The 21404-nt window shown below is 40.9% G+C and overlaps 1 protein-coding gene across 11 annotated transcripts in view; it reads right to left on the reverse strand.

Moving 5' to 3' along the window:
* NCKAP5 (NCK associated protein 5) overlaps positions 1-21404 on the reverse strand; it is a 587437-nt gene that overhangs the window by 254821 nt on the left and 311212 nt on the right. For all 11 annotated transcript variants that reach the window (XM_074967251.1, XM_074967249.1, XM_074967241.1 and 8 more), the window contains one exon: positions 15049-15182. In XM_074967251.1, the coding sequence (XP_074823352.1) occupies positions 15049-15182 (134 nt within the window). The remainder of the gene's footprint in view (positions 1-15048; positions 15183-21404) is intronic.

A 21404-nucleotide genomic window follows, 5' to 3' on the forward strand; every position in this document is an offset into this window, starting at 1 on the left:
AAGCCAAGAATTTTCAGAATGATAGAGTAACAGTTAAATATAAAGATTCCCTCATTTATGTGAGAGTCAGAGGCCATTAGTGAGACAACAGATGGTAAAAATAGTTGGAAAAGAGCTATCAAATCTTATAAATTAAACTTCCAGTTTTAAGAGTCTTTTTAAAAGTCTGTGAATATTTAACATGTGTTTGTATATCTTAAATTGGTTTTAAAATAGTACAATTACACTCTAAACACAAGAATGTTACATTTAAATAAATTGTCTTAATTTCTGCAAGACATTTACTGTAAAATTCATATAATAAACTGTGTTGGAAGGAGCCACTAGTGGGTCAAATAAGGCATAAGCTCCTTCAAGCCTCATGGCATAAACAAGCCACTAACTGCATGGAGTTTTGTTTCATTTGAATAGGAATAGTATTAAACTAAACCAAAATAACCCACTCAAACCAAATAAGATTGTTCACACAGCCTTTTGCACCAGTTTACTTATATTGATGCAAAACAATAATGCAAGTTACTCATGTAGGCAAGCCCTTTAATCTCTCCATGCTTCATTTCCCACCCCTCCCATCTGTAAAATGATAGTAATAATGCTTCCCTCAGAGAGGTGTCCTGAGGCTAATTCCGTAAGAATACAATTCACTCCTGTGCAGCTGACCAGCCAAAAGCCTAAGCACCATTTAAATCCTACTAATATATAATTGTGTGCAGTATATATATGTATATATATAGGATGCAGTGTTAGTTGCACCATCTCAAAAAAGATATATTAGAAATAGAAAAGGTACAGAGAAGGGCAACAAAACTGATTAAGGGTATGGAACAGCTTCCGTCTGAGGAGAGATTAAAAAGAATGGGACTGTTCATCTTAGAAAGGAGATGACTAAAGGGAGAGATGATAGAGGTCTACAAAATCATGAATGGTGAGAAGAAAGTGAATAAGGAAATGTTATTTATCCCTTCTCATAATATAAGAACCAGGGATCATCCAATGAAATTAATAGGTAGCAAGTTTAAAACAAATAAAAGGAAGTACTTCTTTACACAATGCACAGTCAACCTGTGGAACTCATTGCCAGGGGATATTGTGATGGCCAAAAGTATAACTGGGTTAAAAAAAGAATTAGATAAATTCATGGAGGATAGGTCCATCAATGGCTATTAGCCAAGATGGTCAGGGATGCAACTCCATGCTCTGGGTGTCCCTAAGCCTGTGACTGCCAGATTCTGGGACTGGATGACAGAGGATGGATCACTTAATAATTGCCCTGTTCTTTTCATTCCCTTTGACGTATCTGGCACTAGCCACTGTTGGAAGACAGGATACTGGGCTAGATGGACCACTGGTCGGACCCAGTATGGCCATTCTTATGTTCTACTTAGGTTGTCAAAACAGCTGAACTGATACCTAAGTAGTTCAAAAGTCTAGTACTAGCTCTCTGCATTGGGATGACTTCACCCCACGTCTCTGCAAAGCACTTTGAGACCCTCAGATTGAAGGTGTTACATAGTCAATTTATTATAACACCTCCATTGATGGTAATTGCACAGTCTCCCTTGTAATTATTCTCTCATTTGTTTAACAGTCCTTTTACATTTCGTCTTTGTATTTAAACCTAAATTAACCCTGCTGCAGTTTTGTCCATTACTTATTCTGTTAGCAGTTACTGAGTGTCAAATTAATCAACCAGGCTATGATAATGTCTCTTGCTCTGTCCCTGAGAATCACTGTCCCACCTATAACTTCCCTTCCCTTACATTTTTGTTTGTAATTATGGCTTTTCTCAGTCATCTTCAATGCAGACTAAACGTTCCCCATCCTCTTAACTTTTCTTCCTAAATCATATTTTTCAAATTTTGGATTATTTTTGCTTCTGGTCTGTGAACTCTCCCCAATCTATGGCCCTCTCAAATCAAGCATCTCTTATACAGGAAAACCTTATCATGTTTCTTCTGAAATTCTCTCTATGAGGAGTCAGAGTAGGCAGGAGGTTAAAGCCCCTAAACCAGAAGGATTTCCCAAAGATCTATGCTGACACCTGAGATCTGTTGGAGGCCAGGGCCATGTGGGCAGATGCAATGTACCTCCACATTGCTCATGAGTTTCCCTGGAACTCCACTCTATGGATGACTAATGCCATTGTCCCTACATCACCCCATGAAAGGGGTTTTTCCTCACAGTGCACAGGGGGAAGCATACAATGATAGTGTCACAGAAGTACACTTTAAAAGGGAGCAGGGCTAGTACATCTGTGACTTGTCAGCTGATCTCAATTGAGCTTTCAAAGAGGGCACCTGGGCTTACACAGAGAGAGAGACTTGGTGAGGGGGAGCCAGGGTGAGTCAGGCTGAGAGCCATTCATTAGAGTGGACATGGGGCTCTCACTGCCTTCTCCTTGGGAACAGGGAGCCCTGTAGAGCTAGGACCGCCAAAGTCCCCTGGGAGGGGAGGCAGTCGGACCCTGAGAAATAAAGGCGTAAAACCTCCTGGGAGTTGTAGCCCAAGGTAGGGTGGCCAAATGTCCCTATTTTATAGGGACAGTCCTGGTTTTTGGGTCTTTTTCTTATATGGCTCCTATTACCCCGCACCCTCTGTCCCGATTGTTCACACTTGCTGTCTGGTCACCCTAGTCCAAGGTGAGTTGAGGCACTGTGCTTTTGCTGATCTGCCCTGCATGTGGACAGATACACTGCCTGGACGAGAGACTGTGGGTGTGGCAGTGAGTCTTTAGCAAGCTGGGGAGAAGCCCTTCCTTGTTACGAACAGTTAATATTCACTCAGTGGGGGTGATGATGGATGCAAGCAAGTAACCTTGATTCTGGCCCACTCGCAACGCTCTCAAGGGAAGGGGCCTTAGCGACAGCACTCTCCCCATTTCAGTGCCTCCTAACTGGGGATCCGTAGAAGCGGAGGGAACAGTTTGGGCTTGTGTGTCTTTTCTAATCTGTAACACTCAAGGGTCTGAAACCTATCCAGAGCTAAGCAGAGCAAAAATATTATTTCCTATGTGAACCACTTGACTCTGGCTTTCACTGCATCATATATGATTGATTTTACCCGATTTCTGAAGAACATACTGTTTCTGACCCTCCAAAACTCTGGAGTGTTTGCATTCCCTTCCAGATTTGCATCACCTGCAGATTTGATAGGATTATTCTTCACCCTCCTTCCACCTGCCTTTATGAAATGTACTCTACAGAAATGGCTGCAAGTGTCTACAGCGCATCTACTTTTGCAGTAGTTTCAACATATTCAGATTTCCCTGTTTCCCCATGAGAATGTAAAGTGGAACTGTATCAAATTCATTAATAAAGCACGATATCCTAAACCCATCACATTTCCTTTATCCATTAAGCTTGTTATCCTATCAAAGCGATTAAGTTGGTTTGGCATGATTTGTTTTTGACAAATCCATATTGCCTCTTACTATTCATCTTATTTTCCTCTAGGTAATTGCAAATCAACTGTTTTATCAATCTTTAACAATTTACCATGTTCTGAAGTTAGACGTACTGGTCTGTAAATCTTCTGGGTGTTATTTCTCAGCCTTCTAAAAACAGGCATCATGTTTGCCATGTTCCACTCCTCTGGGACCTCACTCATCCTCCATGTAGCCTGCACATAAAATTGCCAGTGGTTCTGCTACTACTTCAGCCAGCCGTTTTGAGTACTTCAGCCTTGGTGATTTCAATCTCATTCTTGGTATTTGTTAACCTAGTCCTTCCAGATTCTGCCTTATGACCTCATCCTTTCCTTGTTAATTATTATTGCATTAAGCATCCTATCACAATCATCCTTTTAGGGAAGATTGAAGCAAAGCAGCAATTAAGCATTTCAGCCTTCTAATCTGTTGGGTGGTCCCTTGGCAGTCAGTGGCAGATCCAGGAACAGAACACAGCTCTCCTGAGTCACAGTCACAGCGCTCAAACCCTAGGCCACACTGCTTCTCTCCCAGCAGAACATCTATTTGTGCCTTTGCATTTCTGCCTTTGCCCCTACCCCATGTCTCACTCTTATTACTATTGAGAGACAAGGTGAGCGAAGTAATACCTTTTACTGAACCAACTTCTGTGGGTGACAGAGACACAAGCTTTTAAACCACATAGAGCTCTTCTTCCTGGGACTCTCATGGCTACAACACTCTTTTTAGTATCATCATTGTATTACTATTATCCATTCAGTTTTTCATCCATTTTTTCCTGTATTTTTTTCTTTTTTTCATGTAAATATTACTACAGTCCTGTGATATAACCAGACCTCAATTCAGAAAGTCCTTGGGCACAGGGCCAGCCTTAGGGAAAATGGCACCCTGAGTGAACTTGCATTTTGGTGCTCCTAGCTCCCGTGGGTGCGGTACACTCCCCCATAGCGCCTGGCACCCATGGGCTCCCCACCCTCCCTTAACCCCTAACCCCTGCACTGTGCCCTCTTCACCTAATCCCTGCACCCCCTTCACTCCTACACCTTGCACCTCCCTCCTGCGCCCCTTCATTCTAACCCCTTCCCCCTCCTGTGCCCCAACTCCTGCACCCCAACCCTTTCACTCCCCTCCTGCATCCTAACCCCTGCACTGTGCCCTCTTCACCCCCACTCCTGCTCCCCCTCCTGTGCCCCTAACCTCTGCATCCCCCTCCTGCACCCACATGGGAAAACTGACTTGGATGCAGACAGAGCAGCTGGCACTGCTGCTCGCTCCCACCACCCCCGGACTGTTGTGACCCTGTCAACTTCAGACCCGTACTTTTCCTATCTGTAAAGTGGAGAAACCAAAGAAACCAAACTATGACAAATTCCACAGGAAAGAAATATTGTCAGTATTTCTTTTATTTTCCACATTACAAATACCATTTTTTAAAAATATATCTATAAGACTGGTACACCAATAAGAAGTAACAGAAATGTATCCTTATGACTGAAGGACATACTTCCTGTAAAAGTATCTCAAAATGAAGGACTGTGAAATGTCAAGGCAGGTGTGTGTTTTTTCAAAGGGATCCATAATACTTAGTTCTTCTATTAGCACTTTTCTGTCCCTGATTTTCAAGGTACTTTACAAAGAAGGGTGAAGAAAAGTTGATTTGTGGTTAGGGAAAGTAAATGATATTAGCTCTGACAATGTGCCTATTTTAGAGTGCAAAATAAATTGCAAAATGCCTTGAATTTTGATTGGTGTAACATGTCATAGTACTGTGTACTGTCACATTCAGTACAAGGGCCCCAGTCTCCTTTGCTAGCAATAACACAGATAGGGCAGTGGAGGGACTGCAAATTCCAGCTCATGGAGTTTTTTTCACTGTTCTGTGGCAGTGGTGAAGAATTCCACCCTCTCCACTGCTTGTGCATGGAGAATTTGTGTCCACAATGCCACCTGACCCCTGGAGAGCAGCCCTTATTGCTTGCCTTCCCGCACTGCAAAACTCCTGCCGGAAATATGCTGTCTGGAGTTTCTCTGGCATCATCTGGAACCCAATTTGGTGAAGGAAATGCACCAAACTACAGATGGAGGAGAAGCGTAAGTAGCTCACAGTCTAGTGTAAATTGAAACATTTTGCTCCCAAGATCTGTTATATGTGTGTAGGATTCATTGTAGACCAGCCAGAACTACTTTCCCATCCCCACCCTCTCCTGACTGACAGAAGCCAAACTTTGTGGAGCCTTTCTGGAAGAGATAACTTCCCCACACCATGTCCCCTAAACAGGAGTATGCTCTGTGCATATACCCAAAGGGCAGTATGGGAACCTAAGCTGGTATTTGTCTGTATTTTTGACGTACCCAGAACCTGTAAGTAACTTAAGCACCATTTTGTATGTGCTCAAAGAAAGCGCAGCCAAAATGAGCATATACTAATTCTAAGGTTATTGAATTATATTAAACAAAGGAAAAGAACCACCACATTGTAAGGTTAGCCAAGAGACCTGAGAGAGCTCTGTGCTGTTAGTGTTCTGATACAAAGATGATGGGCATGTTATAGATCAAGCCTGCCAGAAATGCACGTATGTGGTCGAGGCACATATAGAATTACAAAATAGCCAATACAATAGCCACACAAAGTAAAACTGTGAGCATCAGAATAAATAAATTAGTCTGATTTTGCCATGGCAGACACAAATTACTCATTTCCTGGACCCCTTAAAAGAAGTATTCACAGCAAATAAGAGATTCAACAGAACAGCAATGCACATTATTCACGAGTATGTCAGGATATTGAGACAGGTTTGACTATTATTGCAGCTTTAGTGCCTCAACAACCTACAGGTGTTCAGGAAAGATATGCATCCTTAATAATGCCTGGGGCTAGTCAATTCAGTGTTCTCTACAAGTGTTACATAAACCAACAGGTGTCATACGAATCTAGCCAGTTATAACTTCTCTTCACTGAATAACTTCTGACACTGTTTTGGAGTGTACACTGATTCTATAGTCACTTTAAGCAGCAACAACAGTGAGGTATATTTTGATAATGATAATATGGGATCTCTCTTTTCACCAATGCCGATGAATCCCCTACACCATAACAGAAAAAAGACCATGGAGAGAAAGTCCGGTTTTTAAGAAAACCCACATTTAAGGTATTTAGGCATGAGTACTCTCTAATACAAAGAAATTATTTCTAAACTACAAAAGAAACACAATTTATGCGAACCACATTCACATCTGGAATGGAAAAACTGATAAATTTAAGCCGGATATAAAGAGGCCATCTTTCTCTATTTTTTCCTTATTAGAATATAGCCCAGAGCCTAGAAGGCTGGTCCAGACTAGCACATGAATTGAGAGAAATAATACTGTCAAATCAAATTTCCACCTTGGGGAACTTCCTTCTAGGAGTCTGGACCACAGTTACTTAAGAAAAAATTCCTCTGTCCTGCCGGACAAGACTCCAAGAGGTAGGGTATGGAGCTGTTCAAAATAGAACCTGTTTGGTCTTCCTTAACATGCTGTCTGCCATTTCAGTTTCACCTTTGTTTATTTAGGTAAGTCACAGTAGTGGTGGTGCCCAATCATATTTGCATGTCTTCCTCCTGACTTTTATCTATCTATCTATCTATCTATCTATTTATTTATTTAATAGGCAGCAGGGTTTTAAACAAATATAAGGAAGTACTTCTTCACACAATGCACAGTCAACCTGTGGAACTCATCACCAGTGGATGTTGTGAAGGTCAAAAGTATAACTGAAACAAAGAATTACATAAGTTCATGGAGGATAGATCCATTAATGGCTATTAGCCAAGGTGGTCAGAGAAGCAACCCCATACTCTGGGTGTCCCTAAACCTCTGCCTTCCAGCAGCTGGGACTGGATGACAGGGGATGGATCACTCAATAATTTTCCTATTCTGTTCATTTTCTTTGACACATCTGACACTGGCCACTGTTGGCTACTGGGCTAGATGGACCACTGGTCTGAACCAGTGTGGCCGTTCTTATGTTGTGTTGTTTAAATATGCCAATCACATGGTCCATGTGCACATGTACGTAAATAAATAAGAACAATACTATGTTCCACTGTAAACTAAAACTAAAACGAAAACAAACCTCATCTCTCCACTGTCAGCTCTAAGCAAACAGACACCCACCCCCCATTCAGGCCAAAGACCCAATAAGCAGATGGGCTTCACACTGTGCCCTGAAGCTCAGAAACTTGACTCCTGTCAGACCAATGGGAAAAGTGGGTTCTGCAACCATTCACTGAAAACACTGCCCCCAGGACCCAAATAGCCAAATTAAGTGCTATGAGCTTTTGCCCATCGGCTGGCCCCCAATGTCTCTAAGGTAGTTACCACTCAAACCATTTAGGGCTTTCAAGATCAAAATCAACATTTCAGACTGTAGCTGGAAGCAAAGAAGAAGCCAGTGTAGTCTTTAGCACACAAGCACCATGTGCACCATTCAGTCAGCACTTCTAAGTAAACGGGCTGTTGCATTCTGCACCAGGTCTGTGGCTTCTAAGTGGTGTTAGCCCCAAGTAATTAAATCTGGAGGTAACTCAACCATGGATACGTGTTTCAAGGTCAGCTTCAGATACAAGTTCTCTCCATTCTTACAACAAGCTGCCTCCCACAGGGACCTCACATGCAGGTTGAACACAAAAGGTGTTAGGATGGGTCCCTGAAGATCTGTGCAAAAGACAGCCCTTGGGGAGAAAGGAAAAATCAAACAGACACCATCTGAAATCTCTCTGAAAGGCAGGAATACATGCAGTTTTGTCTCCCTCTCCCCACTAGGGTCTGCAGTAGAGTCAACAAATTTATATTGTCAATTATATGAGAGGTTGCTGACAGACATAGCTGATTTTTTTGCTCTATCACTAGGAAGAGATAATCTGTAAATGAGCCTGGTGAAGCTTCTACACCTGAATCAGACAAATCATAGAGTCATAGAAATGTAAGTCTGGAAGAGACCTTGAGAAGTCATCAAGTCCAGCTCCTTGCACTGCGGCAGCACGAAGTAAACCTAGACCATCCCTGACAGGTGTTTGTCCAACCTGTTTTTAAAAACCTCCAGTGATGGAGATTCCATAACCTCTGTTGGAAGCCTGATCCAGAGTTTAATTACCGTTATAGTTAGGAAGTTTTTCCTAATATCTAACTTAAATCTCCCTTGCTGCAGATTAAACCTGTTACTTCTTTTCCTACCTTCAGTGGATATGGAGAACAATGGATCACTAGCCTCCTTATAACAGCCCTTAATATATTTGCAGACTGTTATTAGGTTCCCCATCAGCCTTCTTTTTTCAAGACTAAACATGCCCAGTTTTTTTAACCTTTTTTCCTTTTTGTTGCTCTGCTCTGGACTGTCTCTGTTTTATCCACATCTTTCCTAAAGAGTGGACACAATACTGTAGCTGAGGCCTCACCAGTGCCGAATAGAGTGGGATAATTACCCCTCATGTCTTACATATGGGACTCCTGTGAATACACTCCAGAATGATATTAGCTTTTTTCACAGCTGCATCACATTGTTGGTTCATATTGAATTTGTGATCCACAACAACCCTCAGATCCTTTTCAGCAGTACTGTTAGCTAGCCAGTTATTCCTCATTTTGTAGTTGTGCATTTGACTTTACCTTCCTAAGTACTTTGCACTTGTCTTTACTGAATTTCATCTTGTTGAATTCAGACCAATTCTCCAATTTGTCAAGGTCATTTTGAATTCTAATCCTCTCCTCCAAAGTGCTTGCAACCCCTCCCAGCTTGGTGTCATCTGCAAACTTTATAAGCGTACTCTCCTTTTTGTTATCCAAGTCATTAAATGAAAATATTGACTAGTATCAGACCCAGAACTGACCCTTTTGGGACTCCACCAGATATGTCCTCACACTTTCACAGTAAACCATTAATAACTACTCTTTGAATATGGTCTTTCAAGCAGTTGTGCAGCCACCTTATAGTAATTTCATTTAGACCACATTTGCCTGGGAATATCATGTGAGGCTGTGTCAAAAGCCTGAGTAAAATCAAGATGTATTATATCTACTGTTTCCCTCACCCACTAAGCCAGTAACCCAGTTGAAAAGAATGAAGTAAGTAATGATGCCAATTTTTCCCACCTCCCACCTTCTCAACAATCCTGGCCCAAAAGGGCAGTTTGGTCACCATGGCCTCTCCCTTCCTCTGTTTCCTTTTTGTGGATTTGGAGGTTTAGGAATGTTCACCAAACTGTCTCTAAGCCAAAGAATCTTACTGTTCCATGGGATTAACCTGCAGATCCATTTGGCCTGGAAAGACTAGGACCCTCTGAAAACAAGAACTGCCACATCCTCTCCAAAGGGGGGAAATTGTCTGAGCTTTGGAGGAGTCACATTTATTATCTAGATAGTCTTAAACAGGGGAAGTGCCCTTTGTCTCCACAGTGGTTGAAGAGAGAAAAATCTATTGGAATTGTTACTCCAGAGAACTAAAATAGTAATGGAGCTACAATGCAGGGTCCTACAGAGTCTCTGAACTGTTTATATATCCTAGAAAGATATTTACAGTGTGCAAAAAACGCCTTTTAGGCTTTGACCATTGCTCATGAAATAGCTACTGATTTTTCATTATGCTCATTTTACTTCATGCATGTTTGAACTTTACTAAACATCTTATTTTTCCATTAAGTAATTCAAGAGAGGAATTCTAAATCGCTGAGTACACAGAAAACATCTTAGCAGGCTTGCAACTTAAATCTAAAAGTGGTTCTGACACAAAGAGTGCCTGATCCTAGAAAAGGTTCGAAGACTGACTGACTTGATCAGATTAATGATGTTAGTTTTGAAAAAGGTAAAACCTTTACAAGTACTCCTTTATGATAGTACTGCTCCTTCCTAAAGATGCAAGGAAGCCATGGAGGTTCCATTCAAACATACAGAAGGAGAGGAGATTGCAGTAACTCAGAAATCTGATGGCTTAAACTCAGAGGAAAAGCCCTTCCCCTTATCATTATTATGTTCATATGGCTCCATCAGAGATGTATACTTAAAGCAGTTTTAGCTATTTGGTAATCTGTTGACCAAGAGATTCTAACCTCAGATTAATGATAAATGGAGAAGGGGAAGCAAATTTACAACCTCTTCTCCATAAGCAGGAGAATGTATCTACATTTTAACATCCAAAGATGATTTTGAAATAAGATTAATAATCTGACTGGTGTTAAATGGACATTAGACAAAATGACCCCAGCACTTTAGGCTATACAGGTGTCCCAAGGCTTATAAATCTCTAAGCCATTCTACCCAAGATTCAGTCTGTGCCATAGTGGATTGTTGTGCACTGCAATAAAGCTTCTCTGGGGAGTAAGCAGGTTGCAATCTCTAGGTCAGTTTGACGTGATTAAATGCAAAATATCCCTTTATCCCCAGTGGTAGGCAATTAGTTATCAATTCTGGTCTGATCTTCTGACAACACATCACCAAATAGAATACAGCAGGAGGAATCAAAAACACCAGGAGCAAGCTAAAGAATACACGTTTGTACCCACTAGAGACACGTACTGTCATCTTATGCAAAGTGTTATTGAATTTGTCATGGTCATGTTCCACCTGTTAGAAGTGACAGATATAACCCTATGGTCAATATTAGCGTGAGGGGAATACTGAAACAATGCAATGAGAATTATAAGACATCTAATTTGTCAGATTCCTAGAGCCCCAACCTGGATAAATTTCCTACTTTTCCAGCAGCATGTGTTCTTAAAAGTCAGCGTCAGTTTTGCAGCAACAGATGTAGACATCTGTAACCAAGGCCATCTTAAGGTGAAATATGTTTTGCAATGTAAATAAAGTAATTTTAAAGAACTGATTCTTGCAGCTTCAATTACTCTTAACAGATTCACTATACAATTGTGTGTTTTATTAAACTTGTTTTCTGTAGACTTACATAGTAATCAAAATAACTTAAGACAGATCTACTTCTCTTACTGCTTCAACATTTAATCCCAGCATGGATTCCTATGTACTGCATGCACTCAAGCAACATTTGGTACACTATGATGATGTATAGAAGACAGTGCAATCAATTTATATTCTGTATACTACTTAATGTACCTTCTGGAATGATACTATAAATCACACCTACTGTTTTGGTTCTTCTTGGGATCACTGCACATATTGCTACAAGAAGTTGATGAAACTATCAGACATAAAGCACAGTCCAAGCTCAGAGCAGCCAAGAAGAGATTGCACTTTCTACTTCAATGTCCAAAATACAAGGAAATACATGAAAGAAATCTCAAATTGTAAGTAATCATAAAAGTCATTTAAGCAAAAAGGAGTAATGAAAACTGTATCTAACTCTGCTGTCTTTCCTTTCTTCCAGAGATGGGTTCACACGATGTAGCAATCTGCCAGTGGATCAGGAATGGCCATTGCTGAAACAGGAAATAAATCCTAAACACGTTTACCCATATCCTGGATGGATATTACCCAACTCTGATAGATACCTGAAGGCTCAGTCTCTTTTATGCACTCTAGTAACACTTGTATGGTTAATCATGCCAATAAAGTCTCGTGGAATTTAATTGTTACGAACAAGCAACAGACTTCAATGGAGTTGAAGGTGAGAGTACAGTATGTTATGCTTTGTAAAACAACACAAGAATCATTGTACACAACTCCAATGTAAAGATTTTGGATTTAAGACTAAAGTGTTTTTCTGCGGCACTCTGAATACTTTAAACACATACTACATCTAATAGTAAAATTGCTCCTATCTGCACAGTACACTATATAATCCAGGTACAGAACATACGTTTTGTTAAAAATCTTTTCCTTCTTCCACAGTAACTGTCAAACATTTACATTAAAACTGTAGCCACTGTATCATTTTAAGGGTCTAGATTTTTACAGATGTTAAAAAGGAGGACTTTGATTTGCGGGGGAATCTCAGCCAGAAATATTGCTGACTGAGTAGGTGTTAGGACTTAATCAATGCAAAAGAAAGCCTGCTTCTGGAGTCACGCACAGAGGACTGTGCACTCAAAATTGAATGCTTATAAGGCAGGTTAAAGTTTTCACATAATAATGAGCAGAGCTTTTTGACGCTGATTACAAAAGGTCAGTTTACAGCGTCATGTTTCATTCTTCTAAAGATGAGGAGAAAATATTTTTATGAGAGGGAGAAAGACAGATTGATCACCTGCTCCAAATCTCTGTTTAAGTTACTGTATTGCATGGAGTGCATAGGCATGAATGTATACACTGACTCAGTAACAGAGATGTGCAGACTTGCAAAGCTATGATGTGCTACCTGCTTTTCTCTCAGATTTTCTGTTCTCTTTTGAAAGCCAGATTTGGGTGCAGAAAATCCTTTCCCAGTTCGCATGTATGTACTGATAAAAGTGCTTTCCTTTTCCCCTTCACTTTCTGCCCCCATCGCCACACACTTTTTTTTGGTCCAGTGTAATTTTTTTTCCTTTCCTTCAATTCCTCAACTGACACAGTATCACTGTGGAACAGTAGCATAGTTAGGAAAAAAAGAAATGGGTAAACTAACCTAAACTAAACTTCATATTCCTCAAATGAGAAGTAGATAATCTCCATTTACCTGAGTTTCCTCTCAATTATACGACTGCCCTGGGGCACAGGATTTTACCAGCATCAGTCTTATTATTTCTTAACATGGGGCTGAAAAATTCACTTGTCCAGAGATAAATCTATATGATGTGAGTACCATAACCTGTGAGCACCATAATCTTCTGCAGCAAGAAAACTTTCACTAAAAAAGAGGGAAGTTTTTAGCCCTCATAGTTACAAAGGTGACATTCCAAATGGAAATGGAGTTTAAAACAGTGTAGTGCTGTCTTCCAAAGAGCTGGTCTACATACAAGTGATAAAATCCTGGCCAATGACATCAGTGGGAGTTTTGCTGTTGACTAAAACGGGGCAAGGGATTTCACCCAAATTCACACTAGTTTAACAAAAGGTGTGTTTTAGTTAAACTTGTACAAGACTATGTGTTGATGCTCTTAAAACAGTTTAATACAGGTTTATATTGGTTTAGCTTGCACTGGAAAATGAATACGTGCAAAGCAAATTTAACCACTTTTAAACCAATATGAATGTGTCCAGACAAAGGTTTGCACCAGTTTAACTAAATCAGTTTTAAGACAGCTACGCTGTGATGAAGAGGACATTGTGAAAAGAAATGGGAAGGAAAGAAATGGATTAATTTGCCATACAAACATGGATTTTCATTAACAGTAAAGGTAGTCATTTTGTTGAGCTATTGGAGATTTAGTCAAATGTTTTTACAGGAATGGTAAAGAGATCTGTGCATGAAACACTGGAAAATTTCAGTCACAACATCCAGTTACAAATTTATAGCAAAAAGACACAATACAAGCTAGCAGTACTGCATCAGTTTAAATAATTCAGGAAGATTTAAATTTAACAAAATTATTGTTTTATAATCAGGAGCTTAAGCACTTTTTCCAGAAACTAAAATGATTAAAATGTAAGAGGAAAAAAATATCCCAACCAACTACGTTCAGTGGATGGATTTGAATTATTGTGAATCATTCAATGGGACTCACCTAAAGAGAACATCATGCTGGAACCTCAAAAAAGGTGTGACGTGTTTTCAATATTTTTCATGAAAAGTTGTCATCAATTTTTGACAAAAACAGAAATTTATTTTCCGAGCATTTCCAAAATATTGGCCATCTATAATTGTATTATTTATTTGTATTGCCTCAGTCATGGACCGAGACTCCATTCTGCTAGGTGCTAAACAAAAAGACAGCTCACTTTTATTGTATGAACAAAATGGAACTTTGCGAGAGAAACAGTTAATTCTCAGACACTGTCTCATTGGACACCATACAATGTGAAACTCCGTTTTCAGTTCTGATTCTGCTTGCTCTTCTCCATGTGAATAGAAGCCACTCAGAATTGCAGTAAAAGATGTCATTGTGCATTACAAAAACCATACAGCACTCTATTCCATGTCTCAGCCATTTCATTTAAGTATTTGACTATGGAAATAACTTAAGGACCCAATCCTGTAATGACATCCATATGGGTGGACTCCTACCCAAGCACCATATTCCATTAAAGTCAATGCAGAAACAGTCCTAAAGCATGCTGAAACAGGAAAATAGCCTGCACCCTTTAGGATATTATATATTTGACAATGGATCATAAACAAGTAGCACATTTTATTAAATTATTTAAAAAGCATTATTTTCAATTGGTGATGAAGGCACAGTGTTTTTTCATCATATCGAAGAATAAAGAAAATGTAACCTTGATTTGGCCACGCATGTATTTCTTAAGAAATGTGAAGCTCTGTGATCTTCCAGAAAAATAGTAGGGAAATATAACAGATAGTAATTGCATTTCCACAGATTTTGTTTACACCATCCTATGGAATTCTACAACAAGGTATAATCCTCTTAAATTCTATAGGCTGTATAAATCATTTACCCAGAAGCATAATGGGTTTTCCCAATTAATTATATGAGAGGTTTTCCTCCTTTCATGCTGACCATGCTGCCAGAGGGTTTCAGGCACTTTTGTATCAAAGCATTCTTTCTATATTGTGAATAAAGTTTACAAACACAACGTACCTCGAAAACTGCTCCTGCAATCCACGCATTTGAGCTCTGCTACGCTCCGACTCCAATGTCACCTCCCGTAATCTTTTTTCACTCTCAAGTCTCAAATGTCTTTCTTCCTCCAACTCATGTATCAGCTTCTCGCGCTGAAAAATATATCACCAGAGGTTATATATTAGTTGTATGTGTCCACATTTGAAAAATAAAGGTGCTTCTTTTTGAAGATAAAGATAGCAAAACTTATGAAATGCCATAAGAAAAATGTCAAGTGTGTTTGATTCTGATATGTAATCAAATCAATACGACAATTAGAATAATATAAATTAGAGATGGAAAAGACCTAACACAGTAAGTTATCTAGTCCATTCCCCTTCTAGTAAAGGGATATTCCCTATAATATGATTTCTAAGTTCCTACTTGTGTGTTAAACTTCTCAAGCAATAAGAACTTTTATTTTTCCACTGTTCCACATTCCACATCCAATATCCTACACTGAATGCACATACACACACAAAAGGATAAAAGAAAAAAATGTCTAATTTTTCCACTTGTTCTGTGTGTTCAGTTTGTTAATGCAAATTACTACAGAGAAAACAGATTTTAGGATTTGGTAGGGTCACAAATCTGTATAAGACTGCTGTAAAGTATCCCTATCTGAGCTGCTCTACTTTGGCTCACAGACTCATTGAAATCAACAAAACAGGCCTTTAAAATTAAAAGTCTCTCTCCCCCTCCTCCATTTGAAGCCCTCCCCTTTACATCAATGCAGCAAAGTTTATTTTATTTTTATAAAATACAATAAGAAGAATCTAGCTTTAAAAATCCAGGTACCCAGCCAAAAAGAAAGAGAGAGAGGTTTCAGAAATTTAATAAGAACACCCTCCCCTATAAAGACATATTTAGGTGAAGAGTTTTGGGAACACAGACTAAAAACAGAGCACCTCCAGCATACTGTACCTACTGTACATGTCAATTATGACATGCTAATTCTTATTAGCCTCTTAACCTCAGCTCCAAAAATTAGTGAATTCAAAAGCCTATTTCAAACAAAAGGTTACACATGACTTGCAAAAAAAAAAAACAAGCAGCAGCTTCAAAACCCACTATTTGAACCATAAAATACATACGCTATCCATGAGATCCTACAAACACAGAAATTAAATTCTAATTGTATTTGATTATACTACAAGCATCTAAATGAGACAGCATCAAACAGGTCAATAAGAAACTGAACAACTGATCAATGTTCTACTAGACAGAGAAAGAGCTCAGGCATCAGTTGACTATGAAAAGGCTAAAGCATCATAAAATTACATTACGTACACCATTTATATACTTTGAAAATCACTGTAAACATGATGTGGTGCAATTTGTGGCCTGTCAAAGATTTTGATGTAGGTCTGCTACTGACCTAATTTTTTTTGACATACCTGCAAAAAATGTATCAAGAAATTACACATATGGTTTCATTACAAAATAACAAAGGTTTCTTACTGTTAAGTCATTAAACAGAGGAGATTATTTATACAAGTCTCACAGCTATAAATCTTACTGGATAATAAATTTATAATAGCAGTAACCAAGGGACCAAAAATATGAGCATTACCAAGTGGATAAAGGATCTTAAAGACAGTGATAAATAAGCAGATGCCACAAAGGAAGGCTGGCAAGGAATTAAATGAAATATCTATATCCTTGTGGGAAAATATGGGGAATTGTAGAGAGAATACAGAACTTCTGTCTAGCTAGCTATACCTAGTATCTCAAAGATGGAAATTTTCAAAATAGGAAATAAATTATTGGAAAATAAATTATTGTTCTAATTAAATTATCCAATTAATGTTCTGCCACAGACCCCAATTCTCCAAGATGCTGAATGGTACCATACTCTCATCTGACTTCATTGGGAGTTGAGAGTGCCCAACATCTGGTAGAAGGTGCTCAGCACCTCACACTACAAGAATTCTGAATATAGGAGAACATGGAGGAGTAATTCATGCTTAAAAATACTGAGTGGGATTTTCAAAAGTGCTCAGTATTTGCCTAACTGTTCTTGTTGAAGTCAATGGGGAAATGTCTAATGATTCCAATAGGAGAAGAGCTTGGCCAATGCTGAATTCTTTTGATGATAGCCTGAATTATAGATGTAGCTCCCTTGCCATATGGGGGGCTTAAGAGAGGCAACTCCAGGAGCCAGAAGGCAGCTGTGAAAATGAAATGAAAGAGAAATGTCTGGCTGCTTAATCTGCATGCTTAAGACCCAAATACCCAGTGGGGGCTCATCCAGAGAAAAGGAGAAATTATTGGGTGAAGAGCTGAACTGTCATGCCCGTACAAGGCAAGCACATTGTTCAGGCAAAGTTAAGGGAGTTAACTCCAGCAGAATGGGGTGCATTTCATGTATTGCATGCAGGGTAATACTGTAACATAAAAGAATTCCATGTTTCTAAAATTAAACTGGTTCTTTATTAGGAAAACTATTTACAGAAATGCTGCAACTGCAGCTAGATTTCCAGCCGTGTGTACACCTACTGACTATCTGGTCCCTCCTCCAAACTCTTCCCCCCTGAAATCTGTGCTCCTCCCTCCAAGTTCCAAGCAGCATCTTTCCTTTTAACAATTTTATTGCGTATCATGTGCAAGCATTTGCTGACTTGGTGGGGCCAGAGGTGACTAGTATATAGCTCACCACAGAGACATGGCCTTTGCCACCGACCGTAGTCCTGGTGTGCTATTCCTCTAACAAGTCTCCCACTTCTTGTTTGTGTTATCACTGTTGGTGTGGGACTTGCTTCCACTCCATTGCTGCCTTCATTCTGATGGGTGGCATCCTGTTGTCCCTGTGTTGTCCATATACCTTGTTTCTTCTGACTTCTACATCAGGACAGCTGAGGCCCTTTCTGAGTCTTCCTGGTCTTGACCTTGGCCCTGTTTGTCTGGGTGTACCAGCTGTCTGCTGCTACTCTGCAGTGGTCTTCGGTTTTGTCTTCACTGCTGTCCTGAGTACATAGCCACATCACGTGACCTGTGACCCACTGCAATTTGCACTGCTGCTTTTGGAATTGCTTTGTGTGGCTATTTGAAGGTTGGAGTCAGACCTGATCACCTCTGTACAGTGGACTCGGGTCTTGACTCCACTGTAGGAGCAAGTTGTAAGCTTATCTTGGCATTCTCCTAACTGCATCTGTGTCTTGTCCATTATTCCTTTGTATGTCTCCATAGTCTGCTGCAACGGACTACCCCTCATGGGAAGCAGAGTCTTGGTTCTCTGGCCCCATACCCATCAGTCCCTGTGCTAGGCTTATACCTAGTCCCTAAAAGGGTGTATCGCGATGGTCCAACATTGTCAGTAATTTCTGTCTGTTAAGTCAGTCTGTTCAGTCTCTTGGCTAACTTTACTACTGACTCTGCCTTCCCATTGCTTTTTGGTTACCCAGAGGAAGATCTCTTGTGTTAAAATTCCAATTTGATGCTGAATCATTGTAATTCTGATGCAGAGTACTGTGGCTCATTGTCTACGTATAGCATGTTGGGTATGCCATATCTTACAAAATGCACCATCAGTTTCCAGATCACAGTTCTTGCCTGAGTGTCCTCCATACAGTCCTTCTCCCAGAAAATGGAGTAGTAACTTAATGTAACCATGTATTTCCTGCTACTAACAGTGAATAGATCTGTAATCCAGCCTTTTTCCAGGGTCAGGTTCAGATTTCGTGATGCAGTAGAATCTCCTTCTGTGGCTGATCCCTGCACTGTTTTCTCCCCTTGCCCTGTTCCATGTCACTCTCAACTGGGCATTTATGCCTACCCTACATGTTGTCACGGAGTCCCCGGGCGATGCTCTGGAACTGCTCCCCATGAAGCCAGTCAGGACTCTGGGGCAGTCGCCTTTCTGTGAGCAGCCTGTCTTCAGGACACACAGCTCACACAGCTTCCACCTTCCTGGGTCTGACCTCGGAGCATTCAGCATCCTCTGCCCCTCCGTGCGCTTCCCACAGCGAGTCCGTCCAGGCGGGGCTCCTGGGGAAGCCAGAGGGTCCTGCACCCCAACTTCGCAGTCAGACGTGACTCTCAGCCAGCCAGTAAAACAGAGGTTTATTAGACGACAGGAACATGGTCTAAAACAGAGCTTGCAGTGCAGAGAACAGGACCCCTCAGCTGGGTCCATTTTGGGGGGGCAGTGAGCCAGACAACCACGTCTGCACTTCACTCCATGTCCCAGCCAGCCCCAAACTGAAACTCCCTCCAGCCCCTCCTCCTCTGGGCTTTGTCCCTTTCCCCGGGCCAGGAGGTCACCTGATTCCTTTGTTCTCCAACCCTTCAGCTCTCACCTTGCAGGGGGGAAGGACCCAGGCCATCAGTTGCCAGGAAACAGGGTGTCGGCCATTCCTTGTGTCCAGACCCCTGCACACACCTGCCCTCTAGGGCTCTGCAATGACCATACACCCTTATCCCACCCCCTAGATACTTAAAAACTGCATAGGGGAAACTGAGGCACCCCCACACTATTCAAAGGAAACATTAAGAACAGTCCCACTTCGTCACACATGTATACACCCTTTACTAGAGGGGCCACTGAACATCAGGCGCCCAGACACACAGGTGAGTGTTGCCTGCTCCTGAGTAACCCAAGAAGGAAAGGGGGGCTACAAACAGGTACACTCCCTGGTTCGTATCATGCACACTTCTATCCCCAGGTGTGAAGTGTGTATCCATCTCATGATGTCAATTTTTAAATCTGCTCGGATTACTGCTCAGTTCCTTTTAAACAAAATCCCCATCTTGTGCACACAGCTCATCTCTGATCTGGTAACATAGGGCAACCTCCTGTGGGATCCTCCTCCTTGAGATCTGCCCAGCTCTTCAGTATGAATGTTTTTCTGCCTGCAGCATCCCAGCCTGGGTGGTGCTGTTTTTGCATTGCCTGGAGCCTCCCCTCAGAGATATGACGGTAGTCTATCAACCTGCTCCACAGATCCATCTCTGTTGTACTTTGGATGGTAGCCCTGATCACTGTATTTGCCACCAGTCATGACTTTCCTGGGCAGTACCTTATCCTCACCTCATAGCACTGATCCAGTAATATGCATTGGTGTCACTTCAGTGTATTCAGGAGGGGTTCATGCTGCTTTCTAGTGGCTGGTGGTCTGCCTGCACATCTACCTCGTGCCCAAGGGTGAACTGATAGAATTGTTCCATTCCAAAGACAATAGCCAGCAGCTTCTTTTCTATCTGAGTACATGTACGGGCTGCTGGCTTTGCATCAGTGTTGCTTTCCACAGTATTTACACTGAATCATGTCATCTGCATTCATGATCGGTCCGTCTCTCTCCTGATTCCTGGGTTCCTTTAGCTTGAGCCTCTAAACTTGTTTTCAACCAGTGGCTGTTATTGTTTTGATCCTTTGCTTGGATGGTTTAGCTGTCCTTGCTATTTGGAGTCCTTTGCTGTCAGATCTGTTACTCTCAACAATCTCTCTTGTAAGCTGGAATCACATTTCCCACAAAGGCTCCTGTCTCTAATTAAGGAATCTTTAATGTCTCCCAAGTTGCATGTGGATGTCAGAATTCCCAGGTCTGTAAAGTTAGTACATTCCTACTTCTACATCTTGGAAGTGGGTTAAAAAAAATCCAGTCTCTCTCTACTGTCTCATTCCATCTGGGGTCACAGTACTCATCAAAACACTCAACAGCTGTTCCAGTGTTTTGCTGACTATGTCTCATCCTTTTCCCAACTCCCCCCTCCCCAATGAGACAGTAAAAAAGCTTTACCTTCATCTTCTCATCTTTATTTCCCACATTAAGCTCTGAATATAGATTCAATTCTGGCTTCCATGTTTGTGCAAGGTTTTCTGTCTGGAAATCCAGCTTTCCTGATGGTCTGAGCCCCTCCCTCCTGATCGGTATCAATAATTCTGTGCACTTTAAAGCTTTTATTATTGAGCAAAGCCTCATACCCCTTCATTAAGTAGTAGACGAGTAAGTATCATTCCCTCCATTTTACAGATTTGATAACTGATAGGTTCCACAAGATCACTTCAGGCAAAGCAAAGAATATAACCCAGGTTTCGGCTACTCAGGCACACTGCCTTACAGAATGATTGTGTCGGGTCCATATATGTGGCTATGCTTCCACTAATCACCAAATCACACTCCCCCTTCCACAGCAAAGAATAGAGCCCAAGATTCCTGATTGCAAGCATTCCTCTACTGTCCAATGAAGAGTTCTGTAAGCCACTGGCAACATGTGTGTCATGTCCCCCACAAATGGCTGGGACTCATACAGGATAGGTTACTCCTTTAACTCATGTAGTAGAAGTATGTATTATGGAACTAAAGGTTCATATCCTGCTGATGACCAATACCTGA

The sequence above is a fragment of the Natator depressus genome, chromosome 11 (genome assembly GCF_965152275.1).
Source record: "Natator depressus isolate rNatDep1 chromosome 11, rNatDep2.hap1, whole genome shotgun sequence".
NCBI classification, from domain to species: domain Eukaryota; kingdom Metazoa; phylum Chordata; order Testudines; family Cheloniidae; genus Natator; species Natator depressus.